This window comes from Pollicipes pollicipes, unplaced genomic scaffold (genome assembly GCF_011947565.3).
Source record: "Pollicipes pollicipes isolate AB1234 unplaced genomic scaffold, Ppol_2.1 Scaffold_7261;HRSCAF=8764_pilon_pilon_pilon, whole genome shotgun sequence".
NCBI classification, from domain to species: Eukaryota; Metazoa; Arthropoda; class Thecostraca; order Pollicipedomorpha; family Pollicipedidae; genus Pollicipes; species Pollicipes pollicipes.
The window spans coordinates 63,198,589-63,215,272 of NW_023597054.1; the positions used below are offsets into that span (position 1 = coordinate 63,198,589).

Below are 16,684 nucleotides of genomic sequence, written 5' to 3' on the forward strand. Positions count from 1 at the left end.
AATGATATGAAAATTATTTGCCGATATTTGGAGACTCCTTGTGGAGAAGAGGGGCGAGGAAAGGGCACCAAGCTTCAGGGGACACCACAGACAATTATGGCCCCTCCTTTGACGAAGTACTGGATGCGTCTAATGGCAGCAACGCTGATGTGCATTTAAGCTTAAATATACTATTTATACACGCTTATCAAAGTTAAACAATTGCTGATTGTCAGTATCTATTGTAGCCGTAAGTTTGTTATTGTCTTAATCGTCTTTTCTGTTTCATCAAGTAGACTCATGGATCTTTGTAGAATGGCTGTGCTTCTACCGTGAGAGCAGCAGCGATTTCCACGCGCTCATTTTTGGTCTCTAGTCGACGCACTTGTCCTCTGAACACTATGTTGTTTTCCCCTCCAAAAGAAGAAATCCAGGACACTTGAAATGTCGGGCGTGTCGCGTCGGCTTTCATCGAAAGCAGTCGTTTTGTATTGCATTTGTCACATAAACACAGTATGCTCCTTCTGCAACGCTTAAGCAAAGGTACTTCCAAGCCGTCACCACGGTAGCTTGCATGCCCAGCCATTTGGACTGACTGAGTGTGGGATGCGGGAGGGCCGCGCAGGCGGCACCTATTTAGTGGACTCAAAAGCTTCGCTGGTGTCATAAACACGAGCGACGACATCCACACTCCACAGTAATTACGACTCATCAGCATCCACGCGCAAACGGGGTGTACTGTGTACCCTGTGTGCAAAACCCGACCAGGTGTCGATTCGTGACGGGAGATGAGCGCGTTCACTCATGTAGTGAAGGGGCAGGGGCAAAATTCGTCTTCCCTTCCTCCGCTTCTGATGAATATACCCGTAATGAACGGGTTAATGTACGCAACTTTATGCCTACCTGCAAACAAGACACTAGCGCGAGAACACTAGTGCAAAGAAGACAAAAACCGGTCAGAAAATGTTAGAAGTAAAGTCCGGCAAAGTCAGCCAGTGTAGCCAGCGTCAGAGCGCTTTGTGCTGCCATACCAAGGTCACGCTGGGTCGTTGAGGTCAATTTGGTCTCGTTAATATTATAGCAATGTAAGTGCTCAACAGCCAGCACCTACCCGCGAAATTTGCGAAGGCTATTGCGGTTTAACCTACGTAACCTCCGTATACGCATTCCTTCGCATGCGTTGTAATCTGTGGAATTTTAAACGCTCTGAGGTTGAATGTAGCATCTTATCTTGTCATTGTATGGCATGCCATATAAAAATGAAGCTTGGCCCCATTGCAATGCATCCAAATAATGCAGCGACGGCCGAAGATGGCAACCCAAGTCACGGAAGACATTTGGAATGCCAAATAGCATCTTCTAAATTATTACAATGTTATTTTTGAAATCCAGTGAATGGGATTGGAACAGCTCTGGTTAGCTATCCGGTCGTTTTTCTGAGCCATTAAAGATAGCTGCGAAACGCGGTGACGCCTTCTAACAGCCATGTTTACAGATGCTGCAAAAGTCAAGACCGTGATGTAGTCAAAGACGGCTTTGGAGGGGTGCCTAAAGACATGTGTTCGAAACAACTGGACATTTTAAAAATCCGGTAGGCACACAACATTGAGTGCCTACTTCAATTCAGAACTACTCGCTTTGAAAACGGTGTTTACAGGTGATGAAAGTGAATATCGAACCCATTTATTAACGGCTTTATACGGGTAACCGTTTTAGCTGCATGCCTTGAATAGCCGGGCACCTCTCGATTCATATGGTATCTTTCTTTTTGTTATCCATTTGCTCTATCCTGCAATATTTTTGGCAAAACTTTGCTTAGAAATGCGCTCCGTAAGGTTTGCATCAATGTAATGCGACAGCAAAAGCAATCCTTCAGGCCGTAGCCATACGGTGCGATGGGCTCAGGCAAATGGCAAAGTAGCGTCAACATAAAGTAGCGTCAACATTTCCGCCGCTCGTTTTTTTCTGCGGCGCCAACTTACGTATCAACACATCATGATAATGGTCTCGATAAAAGGCTCTTTTGTCGCAAAGAGTAGGGTGCTATCGAGAACATGTTCAAAAGTTGGATAAACCATTCCAGTGGCGTCGCTAGCGTTTGCAAACTGATGAAAACAAATATGTGACTGCCGAGGGAAACAAAAATCACGTGAATACGAAAACAAATACCAGCCTTTCCCCATTTTTTTCGAACTTCGAACACATCCCGGATTCAGCGGGCTTCAGTTTAAGGTCGGTGTGAGTTACTCCTCTGCCCCTCCCACCTTGCCATGGCACTCACGCTACAATCTGTCCGTGTGTCTCGCTGCACCGCACTCGCAAGCTCGCAAGCGAATACAACACAACACACACAGACTAAGCGCTCACAGGCTTGCATTGTGAACTTTTGCGAGCGACCGCGATGCTTGAGTTCTCACTTTGCTGGAAGCGTGCAAACCGACTTTCCAGCGATCTCGATTGTGACGTCATCGCTGAGATTCCTAGGAGTATGCAGAGGGTAAAACTGACACTATTTACGTTGAGTTTTCCGCTGCTTAGTGTCGCCACGTTACCCGCCACGCAAGCAAAACGCGTGAGTTCGTACTTCCCAGGAAATCCGAGCACCGAATGGCGCCCGAGTGGGCAGTCGGCGAGCGCAGTGCGGGCCGAGCCGCGCCGGCACATCGGCCGGCCGGTAGTAAAGCTGCCATTAATGATCAGGCCGTGGCGACTCTCGCCGTGGACACGAACGGCAGGCAAAAGCCGCGAATCAATACGCGACCATGGTCGGCGTAACAAAGGTGGGCCGCCGCCGCCGGCCCGCCCCGTGCGCCGGGTCACCGTGGCAAGAGCCCGCTGGCACCGCCGGCGGCGACCAATCGGCGGCGAGCGCGGCGCGGCGGCGCGGCCGTGCGCCCCAGGCGCCGGCAGCCCCACTGGTGACGTTCGCCCGGTGACCCCCGCCCACGCGACCGCCCCACCGCTGTCCCACCGCCAGCCGGCCCGCCCGGCTACGGTATGAAGTCAGGTTTGTTTACTCGGCCGATTGCCGAGCTCGATGCGGCCAGTGTCAACAGAGGGTGAAGGAAATCGACCTCCTTTGGCAACCCTTTGTCAGGCGTAGCTGACAGTGGCCATGGTGGCTTTCACGCTTCAAATAGCGCACAGGGCTGGATGGACCAGGCAGTGTAGTGGGAAAGCGAGCCAACCAGATGATTATCTTCATGTTTTAGGAGTTCGTTTACAAGAATCAGGGCATTGCAAATGTTTGTATTGAATATTTGCAGCAAATTGCTCAAAACCTTACGATATTTTGGATGCATTGTTAAATACGCCACGTTGCACTTAAGGTTGCGCAATGTGTGATTACGTCATTTCAGAACAGCTTCCAGATACCTAATCTAGCTCTGAAATTTGCAATGGCGATCAGTTTTAGACTCCGCAATTAGATATCAGATCGAACGCTGCTCTTAACCGGCAGGTGCGGTCCATGAAGCGTCTCAGAATAACTCTCCGGAGGGTCTGTTAGATGTGATTGCGTCATAATCGCGTCTGAAGTGTTCAAATAGATCTCCTGAATGGTGTTTCCGGAGCAGTTCCGCTGCATCTGAGTTGCGATTCTCTTCGAATTGTTTTATAAACCTCCCAGTGCCCTTGCATGCGGTGTTCGATGCAGGAGCGTATCCAAAGCCGTGGTAAGGGGTCACAGGGTTGCTGGTGGAGGCACCCGCCCCCCCCCCCGCTCTCAAAGGAAATCACTCGATATGGCTCATTGCTTACGAGTGGACACGATTTTCTTTGTTTAGTTATGTTTTTATTTTTACCTTCTTTATTTGGAACAAAAGCCAGAAGCTTGCGGCAGATGCAATTCTGTTTGCATTTTGAAGTAAACAAACTGTAGAGAGCGGGCATTAAATGACCGCATGGAATAATCCGCCGGCGACATTCGTTTTACAATGGTTCAGTGGTTTGTTTAAACCGACAGAAGTCAGAGGCTTTGTCATAATTTGTTCTGGGTCCTACAGAAATATTGGGAACCTCGTTAACGTCAACTGCGTATCTAAATGGGATAGCAAATTTGCGTTCACATCAGCAATCCATGTTCGTCTGGGGATGTTCATCCTCCACTCAGAATCGATCAGTGAGAGGAATTATGTGACTTTTTTCAAAATTTGCCGACGAATGTGATAGCGCATCTGAACTAATTATCTTATAACGCTGTGTGTCATTTCATACGTTTAGAAAGCAGTCCTAACGTACCTTTCATCTGTGTGATTTTCAAAAGAAAAATGATAATGGGAATGGGTTAGAATTTACAGCACTGCAAACAGGTGCTGAGCTTTGATGATGAGACCAGAAAAGTAAAGGTAAAATATTTATTTCTCGTCGTGCTGTAACCCTTGATCTGTTCAGAGAACAATCTCAGAATTACAAGGTGAAATATGCGCACCGGTCCAATCCTTGAACGGTTCGAACCTATTTTTAAAATTGTAAGTACTGTTTCAAGACCGCCGCTGTCTTCTCGCCCGCCGCCCGCCGCCTGGTGTCGCCTGCTGAGGTAAGTGCTGTTCGGTATTACAGGCACTGCAACCCGAAAAGAGACTATTCTTGCCCTTAATTTGGGACCACGTACACTGGAAAATTTTAATGAAATTTTTTTCGCAAATGGATTCTGCACCGGTATGGACATTTTTGGTTATTCATGGCCGATCTTTTTCATTTGTTTTACTTAGATCCACTCCAAGCGGACCCCATACCTTTCCCGGTAGAACAAAGGGATACAAACGAAGAAAACAAGAAGGCACATTGTCGTCCCCGGCCAAGGCCTGAAGAGTCACTCCGTCCCAGCGCAGAGTGCCTTCCGACTGCTGATGCTGTTCCCTTGACTGACTGATTCCGTTTCCTTGTCGATCAGATTGCACTTAACCGAATGTATCATAAACTGGTCCCCTCCCTGACGCGGGAAGCTCTCTGACCCGGGCATTTAGCTCCAGATTGACGCAGCAGCCCTCATGGACACAACAAGATTTGTTATCGTCGTGAGGGTTCAATACCGGGTACAGGGACTCAGTTTTGAAGCGACGGGCCTCTAGCTGAAATGGGGGGGGGGGGGGGAGGGCTCTCTTTTAGATACTCTGGCCCTGACTGACACAGGACCCTTGCATTGTCTCATTGCAGACACTCATCATAAGTTCCGGTATCTCCTTTCATCGTCAGAGATGCCCGACCATCGCAAGTGTTCCTCTGGCACTTGGGGTCCCATCCTTGTGTCTGTTCAGGAAATGCCCCCTGGTCAACCCCTTACCGACACAGGACCCCTTATTAGGCCCTATGGTCCCCTGACTAACACAAGCGCCTTTCACTATTGCAGGGGACCAATGCAAATCGCGGGCCCCGACCTCGCCCCTGCTTAGGAAATGGGCCTCTAGGACTCAGACTGGCACGCAGCCCGCTGGTCGGTGTTGGTGGTCCCGGGCCAATATAGGGCCCGCATTGCGTCAGGGGTCTCCAATGGATGCAAATGCACTTTGACTGACATTTGAAGCCACGGCACTACGGGCGGGGTCCTTAATGTGACAAACAAGCAGCCCTTTGAGCCCTTGGGGCCCGTCAGTGTTCCAGTCAAACCATTGATCTCTGATCCTGAGGGGCCCGTCGGGCCTACTCAAAATCGACTCCCGGCTGACACAGGGGACTTCTTATTGATTAAGGAGCCGGACCAATGTGAATCTCGGGCCCCGGCTCGGTCCCTGCTTGGGAAATTATCTCATGGCTCCGGACCGACACAGAACGCACTGTTCGATACTGGTGATACCTGACCGGTATAGAGGCCCTCATCAACTCAGGGGCCCCCAATGAGAGCAGATGGCTCTTTTAATGGTATCTGAGAGCCCGGCCCTGTAGACCGAGCCTCCCTATACGACCACCGGCAAGCCCTTCCGGCCCTCAAATAAGGCCTTTGATTATCGGGTCCGAAGGGTCCTTCGAGGCAGAGAGACAGAGGGGGGAAGGCTCCCGAAGGACTCTTCGGAACCCTCAGGACCTATGAGGGGAGTGTGTGTGTTTCTGTGCCCCCCCCCCTTCTATTGCCCATGTCGGGTTTGATTTTCCCTGTGAAACGCTGCTCTGTTCGGACTGCCGAGGCCGTACACGTGATATGTTCTATATGTCATACGCAATGTAATGTAACTCTTACGTTAAACTGGAGATCAAATTCACTAACCATGCTTCGCCAACTGCTCTCGCTCCACGTTGCGATTTCAATGAGGTGTATAGCAAGAACAAAGCGCAAGTTAACTGAGTATCCTGATTTTAAACCGCGCTGCACATATGGTGCACAACAATGACTGCTAAATTTATGTGTCCAGAAACATCACCTACAACTATTTGCATTTGTGCAACTATTACGAAACTATCTTGTTTGCCTGCCACTGGCAATGACGTCTGCCCGACTCCCAGAGCATACAAGCCCCGGCAAAGTGCATTCCGTTGCAAAGAGATCCATGCGCCTGGCCAATGTTACATGAAGAGGGCATATCTGATTGTAGTGAATCTGTTCTATGTTTAGTCTCTAGTGGAATGAAAGCATTCTCTGCCGCTGTCACTGAGATGGCCTTGCGCCTTTTCTTCGTGCAGCCTCATGAATATTGAGTACAGCCTAGCTACGTGCGTTGTCGAACGTAGTCAAGTTTATGCAACGAGCTTAAATCGTATAGCTTGGGGCATGTATTGATCCAAACCTTACCATGGTCGCTATCGGGCCATAGATTATCGTTAAGGTACCTAAGTGGGCCAACAACCGTTCCCCACTAGAGTGTGACATCGCCAGAATGATATGACGTTCAAAAGGCGGTTTGCCAGCGTCTGCTCACACATAGTATTGGTCTTCTTATAAATTTTTATCTGGGACGTTCCAGTTCTGAAACCACAAAAGTGCACTGAAGTGTTTGCTTCAGTACGGTATGGCGCTCTGGTGACGCAAATTACTCTTGGTCACAAACCTGGTGACACCTGCAATGCGAAGTAAATATGTTTGCACCTCTCCACGCACTATAGCTCAACGTCCACCACGTTGCCGATGCATGAGCGCGCCCGACCGATCCCGGGTGTTTGGCAAGTGTTTAAAAACAGAAACCGAAGCTCGGAATGAAGTTAAGCTATTTCAGGTTTGGATGTTAACTTTCTACCAAACATGTCCTTAAATAGCACACATCTACTCGGGCAAGGTTACCGTGAGTCTGCAGCGAAACCAGGTCCTTGGCTTCGTACATAAAGCTATAGTTAAGCCGTTTCAGATGTGTGCACATGCAACCCGATGTGCGCTTTCAACTCAGCCGTTTAGATAACGTAAGTACTTGCGATTGTTTTCCTAAGCTGTGAAGCGCCAGATTTTCCCATATTTGCCATTGTCATAATCGCCACTGTTGCAATATTGGGAGTTTGTTCCAACATGAAACGATCACAAAACACACGTCATTAGAATACCGTGCTTGCGTGCATGGTAGCGGGTTCCTTTTGACAATAAACATTGTGTAAATAGTATGTGCGCTTGCATTGGTCTTCTCCCCTCACCCTTCACAATGTATTCCTCGCCAATATGTGCATAGCTCAGTGATGCAAGTGATTTAAATGCTGTTGCACATCTGTTCCCAGCAAAAATGAAAAAGTTGAGCGGACTAATGTTGGCCGCCTTTTAAAGCAAGTATTCCACATTTTTTGGGGGTTCTCGACTGAAACAGTCATCTACAAGACCTTTCGGCGCTGTTCGCAATCCGGCCCTTTTTTTAGAAATTTGATCCCGAACCCTTTGAATGGATGGATTTCTGGGATCAGCGCTCACGCTAAACAGTGCTTGTTGTGTGAGCCCTGACCCCTACCATCCGATCGCGCAATTCCAGGCAACGGCAGAATTTAGTGGCGAAAGCTTAACGTGCCGCAATGCTCGGCACAGTCCGTCCTGCCCTCTGACGTCAACTGACCTTTAGTGCGACCGCTGCCACCGGCCGACGGCCATACCTGTCAAGGACAAATAGCGAGCGCTTAAAGCGACTCGAACCCACCCCGCCACGGGTGGGTGAATCGGGAGGCAGGCGCTCTAACCAGCTGAGCCACCGGGACGGACAAAACCTAAGCGGACGGACCTAAGCCTCGCTAGGTCCTGAACTACACGCCCGCGAAAATGGGGAGAGGTATATCGGGGAGAGTATTATTGTTTCATCATATGGTGTTTGCTTCAATATCATCGAAGTGGAACACTCCCTTTAGCGTAGCGTTTACAGCTATCTCCAGTTAGCCTAAAGGGAATATTCCACCTTTGTAAACGGTTCTGAGCTGAAAAAAGCCACCTTGAAGATTATTCGGTGCAGTTCAGAGCCCCGCCCTTCTGCAGACCTGAAGTCCTCTATTTTCTGGGGGATGCCAACCGCGAAGACGTGCAGACTATTTCATGCTGCCTATTTCAAGGTCATTACGCCATCTAGACTCCATAGAACATCATTCTAATCCTGCCACCACATTTGTCATGCGGCGTTAAACACCGAGAAGAATATAATCGTTTAGCCATTCATATCTGACCTTCGTGACCACGATTCCCAAATATAACGGCCATCGGTTGGCCTGCGTAGGCTGTAGACGTTTCGATCACGAACCACGTCTTTTGGGACATAAAACAAAAAGGGTTTGACATGTGTCCTAGTTATTACGAAAGTGAGAGTTGTAATTGCATAACATAAGAATAGCGTCATAACGGAACATGTGAACACTGGTAAACGCCGTAACTAACGAATAAATATGCGAGAGCACCACGAGAAAGAGCCAAAACACGGGCATATAACAATGTTTCGTTTAGCAAACACCTCCAGCACCGGCAAAGCCACCTGGTGGGAGATTAAAGCACTACAAGTTTGTGCTAGGGTTGTAATTTTGCACGACCGGTTTGGCGGCACGTCGTCACACAAATGCTCGCTCCATGGCGCAATCAAACAACGGCGTATAAAGAGCACGTTTACTGAACATATAAATGTTATAGTCTTGAACAGTCTTTTCCGCCTACAAGTTAGCATATTGTTATAAGTAGGCTATTTTGTTTTTTATTAGAGATTGATATCTAATGCTTGCTTTAATAGCTCCAAATGTGGAACATTCCCTTCATACTGCTGGGTGGTGAGCCAGTGCAGTCAGTCGGTGCCATTTGGGCGTCGCATACCTGTGGCTTAGTCCTTTGTTTTTTGTTCTATCAGCGAAATGGGCTAAATACTTAAATCAAGGGATTGGATTTGTTGGAAATGAGCCGTGCACACGGTGGTGATTTAAATTTTACCACGACGGTTTTGATACCGCGTTGTATCCGGCAGTGCTTTTTTAACGTGACATTTCTTGCTTAGTGGATGATTCGTGGCGTCGATATTTGTTGCACAAAGTCGCGCGCGGCAGCACATATAGTATGCGGAGCACTGGTCAGATACTGAGCCTGGTTGCACTGGGTGCCGATGGCGCAGCAATTAAGCTGCGCGTCTGGGAAACCAGAGGAACGGGGTTCGCTTTCCCGGAGCTCGATGACTGGGGTCGATGGGGTTATGGATGGCCGTTTGCATTTCTCAGATCCCACGATTCAATTGTCGAGTAACTTCGATTCCTATAGGTTGGGGGGGGGGGGGGGTGTGGTACTTTTAACCCCCTCTTTGCGGTTGGCGAAATGCCTCGGCCGCGGCCGGGTCTTTACGGAGGCTCAAACTTTCCCTGCGCCTCTTCGTCGGCATTGCCTTGACGGTGCACCAGACAAGGATGATAGCGTGACCACTGAGCCCCGGCCTGTCCGGTACGTACCTGATGCACCTGATCCGTGTCATCGCCGCCGGCGTGATCGGCGGCGACGCTCAATCTTTTCTTGTGAGCGCCATGCAGCTGCTCAGAGGACTGGCAGCCCATCACCGAGCCACTGTTGCGTGTATTCGGCAGGGAGCCGCATCTTCGACGTCGCGGAACGGTCAATGGGAACGATGGACAACACCCCGGGCTTCGACATGGAGACGCGGGACCCGAACAACCTCAACCTCCACCTGCAGGTGAGGCCCACCGGTCCTCGAGACGCACCGCTGACGGCCGTTACGAGCACTGCGCGCGAAGACAGCAACTTTAATGCACTTCCGGCTCGTCATCACACTTTGTTTCCTGTAAAGGATTATAAACAATCGTCTGGCGGTGCCCAAAGTCTTGACTGGTGTCTGAAGCCTCGGGACATTCATAGCTCTACTTGTAGGTTGCCGGCACCGTGGTCGTGCAGGTTGCCGGCAGTGTTAGCGTTCGTGTTCCGGAAGCCGGACTTTCAGCTGATGATCGTGTGTGCGGAGTCATGCATTTATTATGGCATGGGTCCCCCTTGGCCATTATTAATTTACGGTGGTTTGGTCACTTCGCCATAATCATTAGGCATTATTATCGTGCAACGTTCCTCATATGCAATCGCTGAACCGGGTTATTTGTGTCGATGAATTTCGCCAGCAGTCAAATATTTCAGTCACTCAGGATGGCATGTATGATAAGCAGCAAGTACGCTACCTCAAGTGGTAGTCGATATGTACGGCTACGTTTGCGGATACAGCCTGTAGCATAAACGTGTTCGATCACAATTTTCAATGAATTGATCCATGCTGTCATTGCACATACGTTTTCACGCGCTCAGTTTTCACTGCATATGCAGCATTGACATTGCATATGATCGTAGCATATGTTGTAGACGTGTAGCGAACACTACGCTGCTTTGCACATTTATCCACGTTGCCTATGGCAGTGCAATATGACGGGTACTATGTATTACTGTACTGCTCGGAGATCGATTATTTCTACAGAAAGTTAGCCTCGTGTTGTTCCCTTGCACCCGAAAAGAATCTTGGAACCTATTTGAATGGATGAATTTTCGGTCAGAGCTCAAGCCAGGCAGTGCTTGTTGTGTGAGCCCTGACACATGCCACCAGATCGTGCAATTCCTGGCCAACATCAGAATTTGGTGACGAAGGTTTACGTGCCATCATGCTTGGATGGTCCGTCCTGCCCTTTGACGTCACCTGACCTTTAGCGCGTTCGCTGTCAGTGACCACAGTCCATACCTATCGAGGGCATCTGTTTTGTGTGGTGGACTTCTGACATATCTATGTGTTGCATGTCCCTAGCTGAATGGTCAAAGTGGTAGTAGGTCACTCAAATTGTCATTTGAAAACAACTGGAAAAACATGTCTGGCTGAACTTCTAGGATGAATTGTCACACAAAATCAAGTGGAAAAGTTTGAATGGCATGTATTTTGCCGGTGTGTTGTTCTGGTTGTTGATCAGCGTTTGACAGGCTGATTCAGGACTTTGTCAGTCCGTTACCTGACGAAGCTGCCGTACCGTCTCGCGGTCTGGAGGAGGCACTCATACCCGCCGTGCGAAACCTGCGCCCTAACCAAAACAAACACACCGGCTAAAATCAAAACAAGCGTTACGTAAGCTCCCGGTAGGAGATACCATCTGGAGCGGGCCGCGCCGCCGGCGCCGCATAACGCGATGTCTGCCGCGCGCAGGTCATGTGGGATGACGTCATCGGTGAGCCGGAGGGCATCCGCAGTCGAGACTGCACCTGGCGCACCTCCTACAAGTGTTTCCGCGGCACCAAGCACTGCTGCTATCGACTGCTGTCCTGTATCCTGGGACCGTGGATGGCCTGCTGCCTCGGCTGCCAGTTCGCCTGCCTGGCGTTCCAGGTTGGTCCCAGAGGACCGTGCGCACCGCCGACGACGACGAAGGCGACATGTGGACGGGGGGGGGGGGGGGGGGGGGAGGGAGGGAGGGTGGGCGAGCGTCCTACGTGCGACCTTGGCGGTGATCATCCGGAATGTGAGGTTTCGACAACAATTCCGAGTCAACGCCTTGGGCATTAAAATGCATTCGGTGGGCACTAGAGATCCAAGATTTTGACGCCTCACCCGCCGGTGCGGCTGCCGTTACTAAATCAGTGCTAGCAATATTCTAGCCGCGCCTAGCCTGGTAATGATGGACTTTGTTAGCACCTGTAAATGCTGGCTTGTGTGAGTGCATTGAAACAGGTAGGTGAGAAGTTCAGCTAATTGGTTTGGTGAGCGGCCCGCACCTACCGATTAGCGCTGTATTTGTTTCTTTTTTACTGCGGGATTGTACGACTCTACGTCTGTGAAAATATCCTCAAGCTGCTTGACTGGTACCAGTACGCTACGTCTTGCATACGTTGACATTGATTGATCTTCGTACTACAGTTGAAACTGACAGACGCTAATGTTACATTTTCTTTCACACACCTTTCAGATTCCAAACAGGAGGATTCTTGGGAAAGCACACAGAACGTTCTACGCTGCCTGACAAAAATACTCTGAAAAAACGCATATTAAACGTTTCAGTCGAAACAGTTTCAAAGACCCCTTCAAAATGCGCATTTCTTAGTACCATACGTTTGGCTGGTTGTCGTTGCAGCAGCTCACCAGTGCGCTTTGGGAGACCGATGGCTGCGCACGTTGTCTGGAGAGAAGTCCGTTATGTTTTGTATGCCCGTTTTTGTCCGAACGACCTGATTCGTTCGGTATCAAACCACAAAAACGACCTAAGTCTGCATCCTGCTTGGTTATGTAACAGGTCATCTTCGTAGGAGCATCGCAGAATTATTTTTTAGGGGAGCGGTTTTTGCTGGCATTGATAACCGCTACCTCGCCTTTGCTCACCCCACCTTCCTCCAGCAACCGGTAATACATGCTACTGTAATTACATGCCGAACACACCCTGAAAATTACCGCACCTGTCAAGCCAAGCCGTCATTTGTTCAGATTTACGAGGCCAATCCTTGCAGGACATCCTTCTGATCTGGCTGCTCATACGCAATTGCCTCTCCACGACCGGGGATCGTTAACCGACGCACCTTTTCCGTTCGCGCGGCGCCAGCCGGGCCTTATTTGGCGGCCGCGGACGGGATGGGCAGAGGAGGGAGCGGAGGGAGCAGGCGTATCTGCCGCCGCTGCGCCATATTCGGGCGGGACGGGCGGGGAACAGGAAGCGCGCCGTCGGGTTATTGCGCTCTAACATTGCTCAGCTCTGGGTGGCGGTCGGCCGGGGGCGACAAGCGGCGGCCGGCGACCCCGAGCCGGAGGGGGTCAGCTTGCGCTTCCTCCCGCCTCCGGGCCACGACGGCCGGCAAAGAACGACGCTCAACTGGCGCTGACGCCGCGTCCATCTGTTGCAGCACATCTGGTGCAACACGCCGTGCCTGCGCCAGTGCAAGATCAACTGCAACTTCATCCGCGCCGTAAACCGCATTTGCGCGCAGGCCGTACTGGCGCCGTGCTTCGACGTGTGCGGTGCGATGTGCCAGCGAATCAGGGTGCGGCACGGCCCGCTGCCGGCCGACGATCCGAAGGAGGAGGACCTCTTCGTGGTGTAGGCTGCCGTCGCCGCTGCCTGCTCAGCTGTGCTCGCGTGGGAAGAAAGCAGTGGGGTCTGCGACGCGAACAGTGTCTCCCGCTTTCTTTTTTGGTGTTAAATATTTAACCCTATTCCCTGTGAGGTGTGAGATTTATGTTAGTCTGCGCGGAAAGTGGATTTTGCCACATATTCCTTCTCCCCCTCCCCCTATCTTGACAACCGCTGATCCGGTTGGACTGAACAAACGCACGTAGATTTGTCCCATCAAGACCTTTGTTTTTAGGCACCTCTTATTCGAAAAGTTTTTGATAGGGCGCCAGAATTAAACAGAAACACTGCGGAATTTGGTATGCTTTTTGGATGGCTGCTCTGTCCGTGTCCCATAATCAGTTTGCGTGAGGTAAACGCGGTCCGGTTTGAAACGCATCTAGAGACATTGCCTTCATTTTTTCGCAAACTCGCCATTTGGCGAATCAACGAAAGATCTCAAACGATCTTTGCAGCACATTACTGAGGGTTTTTCACATACTGCAGGCAATAGTCATGCATTTATACTTCCTCGTTTTGTGTTTGGTAGATGTAATGGTCTGAGGAATGGTGAACTCGGCCAGTATGAGTACAATGCCTATTATGCAATGGTTCTCCCAATGCACGCCATATTTATTACACTCTGGAATGAACAGAGGCGAAATTACTCATGTTATTCGTAGAGATGGCTCTTACCACTAAAAATAAAAGGTACAACCATTGGTAAAGCTGCCAGCGGGTGGATTTTTATGATGCATGGACACGATTAGATAAGTATACGGCTAGATTCGTTTCCCATTTATTTTGCCCAGATTGGATGGAAATATACCTCAAGCTTTTGCTGGCAGTGACTTTTTTGTGGTGCGGAAGGCAAAACCGCCTGCGGTGAGTTTTTTGTGTTGAAAATCTGACACATTGCGCGTATCAAGGAAACTTTGCTGGCAGTAGGTGCAGGGCAGAAATGTAGCCAGTGCACCAGCGACCAGTGCGTTCCCATTTCAGTAGCTGTGGGCGTCCCTGCCAGAAACGTTCTGTGCATGTCCATTGCTTGTCGTGCATGTGACTTATTGGATATGCATCGTTTAGTCTACCCAAAAATACAAAGGAACTGTGGTGGACATGTAAGCTCCTGTTGAACGTCATGCACGACGGATTTACTCCCCAAAATACCGGCCTGAACCCGCCCCTGCCGAGCCCATTTATTAAGTTGACAACAGGTGTATACTAGTTCTGTGAAAAGTCACAAAAGTCCGAGAGACTGGCTAGTGGCTTAGACATGGAGCGAGGACATTGACGAGGACGAAATCTGCCATTCTCAACAGGGAATAGGGTTGAGCACACACTTCTGATCACGAGCTGCGGTTATGTCACCGGGTCTGTTCACCACGGTGTGCCGTCCGCTGTGAGGATGTCCACGCACACGCCATTTCGTTCCAAAATTGCGAGATGTGCTGCGTCACATACTCGTCAGCAGAAAAGTTTTGGTGAGCTTTGCACTTTTTTGTCCAGGACGTAAACGGTTTGTGTACTTGGACAACCAAGCAGTGTGCACTTGCAATGCATTGTTATGACTGCCGCGCTTTGCCAGATTAGTTGACTGTTCGCAATGCCTATACAGGCACTGTTTCGGACCAGTTACTTGGACATGTCAATAGGATTAGAATAACGTTGTTTTGTACATGTTTGTGTTTTGTATTTTTCTCAAATCAAAATGCATATGAGTGGGATGGTCATCTTGTCAATCATGCATCTCACTGCAGTTCGCTAGTATCACATATTTCGGTGTAGTTATGGTTGCATGTGATCGGAGCATGCATCGTACGATATTTGTAAAATCATGAGCATCATTACCTGGGGCGTGTTTCGTCATCCAAAGGTCTAACAGCGTAGCCAAAACGACAATCGAGTGTTTTGGTAAATGTCAGCAGGCTGTACCTGTATGCACACCATCCACACATATCAATATTTACAACACGTGATTTGTTTAGTCCACTACTTGCAACGCTGTGATAGATTCTAGTTTTCAAAGGTTTACTGTTCTAGGCCGGAAGCAATACAATTTTATTCTCACACTGTGTCTGTCCTTAATGCCACCAAGAATGTGTTTCCAAACTCACGCCGGGGTTTCGGGTGCCACTCCGGTTTCGATAAGATTTCAAGGGGATTAAGAGATTAGTAATGTCAGACGCGACCACTTTTAAAACATTGTCCAAGCAGGAACTGGCGAACATGTGCAGACTGTACCCATGAAATATCCACATTTGGTCTTAGCCTTAAAACTCGCCGATTTCTGGATTGTTCATCGGCATGTTAACATGTAATGTTATATGTCAATGTAATTCTTTTACTGTGTTTCAGGGGCAATGGAGAACTGTTTCTGAAGTGTCCAAAAATACATTGACTAAGATCCTACAAAATTCCAAAAAGTCGAGGCCCAAAGCCTTGTGTGAAATATGGCGGCAACGGCGCACACTTTACGACTAGCCATTGAGTTCCCATGCTAAAATGCCCTTCATCAGGCCCACCACACATGCACACACGCACGCACGAACGCACGCACACACGCATGCTCACACACACACACACACACACACACACACACACACACACACACACACACACACACACACACACACACACACACACACACACACACACACACACACACATGTATATATATATATATATATATATATATATTCATATATACATATACGTATATACGACATATGCGCACGCACGCACGTACGCACGCGTGCGTGCGTGCGTGTATGTGTGTGCAAAAAGTTAACACGCAACCGGGTGGGGGTCAAGTTGACCCATCCCGAAAGCTTTTCCGGTATAGTTTCCGAACGGCGCGGTGTAGCCAGGCCAAATTTTGCATAGCTGTAGAAAAATGAATGGTTAATCGTTTGGCATCACCAATTTGGATGTAACTTGTAAGGTCGCTGACCTATGGCAGGTCAAAGTCAGACCATGTTTTCAGCGAAGGCAGTTTCTATGGAATTGTTCAATCTGATCCAACAACGGAGTGTTAGACAAAACCATACATCTCTGAGATGCTTTCTTAGGCAACAAAACAGTTGAATGAGCAAATTGAATTGACTTAAGGACAGGTATAGAGGTCACATCAAGGTCAAAACTAACTTGTTTTGTTACTCTAGGGCTTGCTGTATGGAATAGTTTTTGGTGTTCATTTAGAGTTTATTGATAGCAGGAACCACATCGTACATCTTCCATGGACTTCTTAGAGATCAGAATAGGCCATTGACCTAAAATG

The 16,684-nt window shown here is 49.1% G+C and overlaps 1 protein-coding gene across 1 annotated transcript in view; it reads left to right on the forward strand.

The window, feature by feature from the left end:
• LOC119112207 (caveolin-3) overlaps positions 1 to 15,503 on the forward strand; it is an 18,769-nt gene extending 3,266 nt beyond the window's left edge. Inside the window, exons 2-4 of the mRNA XM_037236304.1 lie at positions 9,916 to 10,022; positions 11,517 to 11,696; positions 13,199 to 15,503. Of these exons, the coding sequence (XP_037092199.1) occupies positions 9,948 to 10,022; positions 11,517 to 11,696; positions 13,199 to 13,396 (453 nt within the window). The 5' untranslated portion in view covers positions 9,916 to 9,947 and the 3' untranslated portion in view covers positions 13,397 to 15,503. The remainder of the gene's footprint in view (positions 1 to 9,915; positions 10,023 to 11,516; positions 11,697 to 13,198) is intronic.
• Positions 15,504 to 16,684: the final 1,181 nt, after the last annotated feature.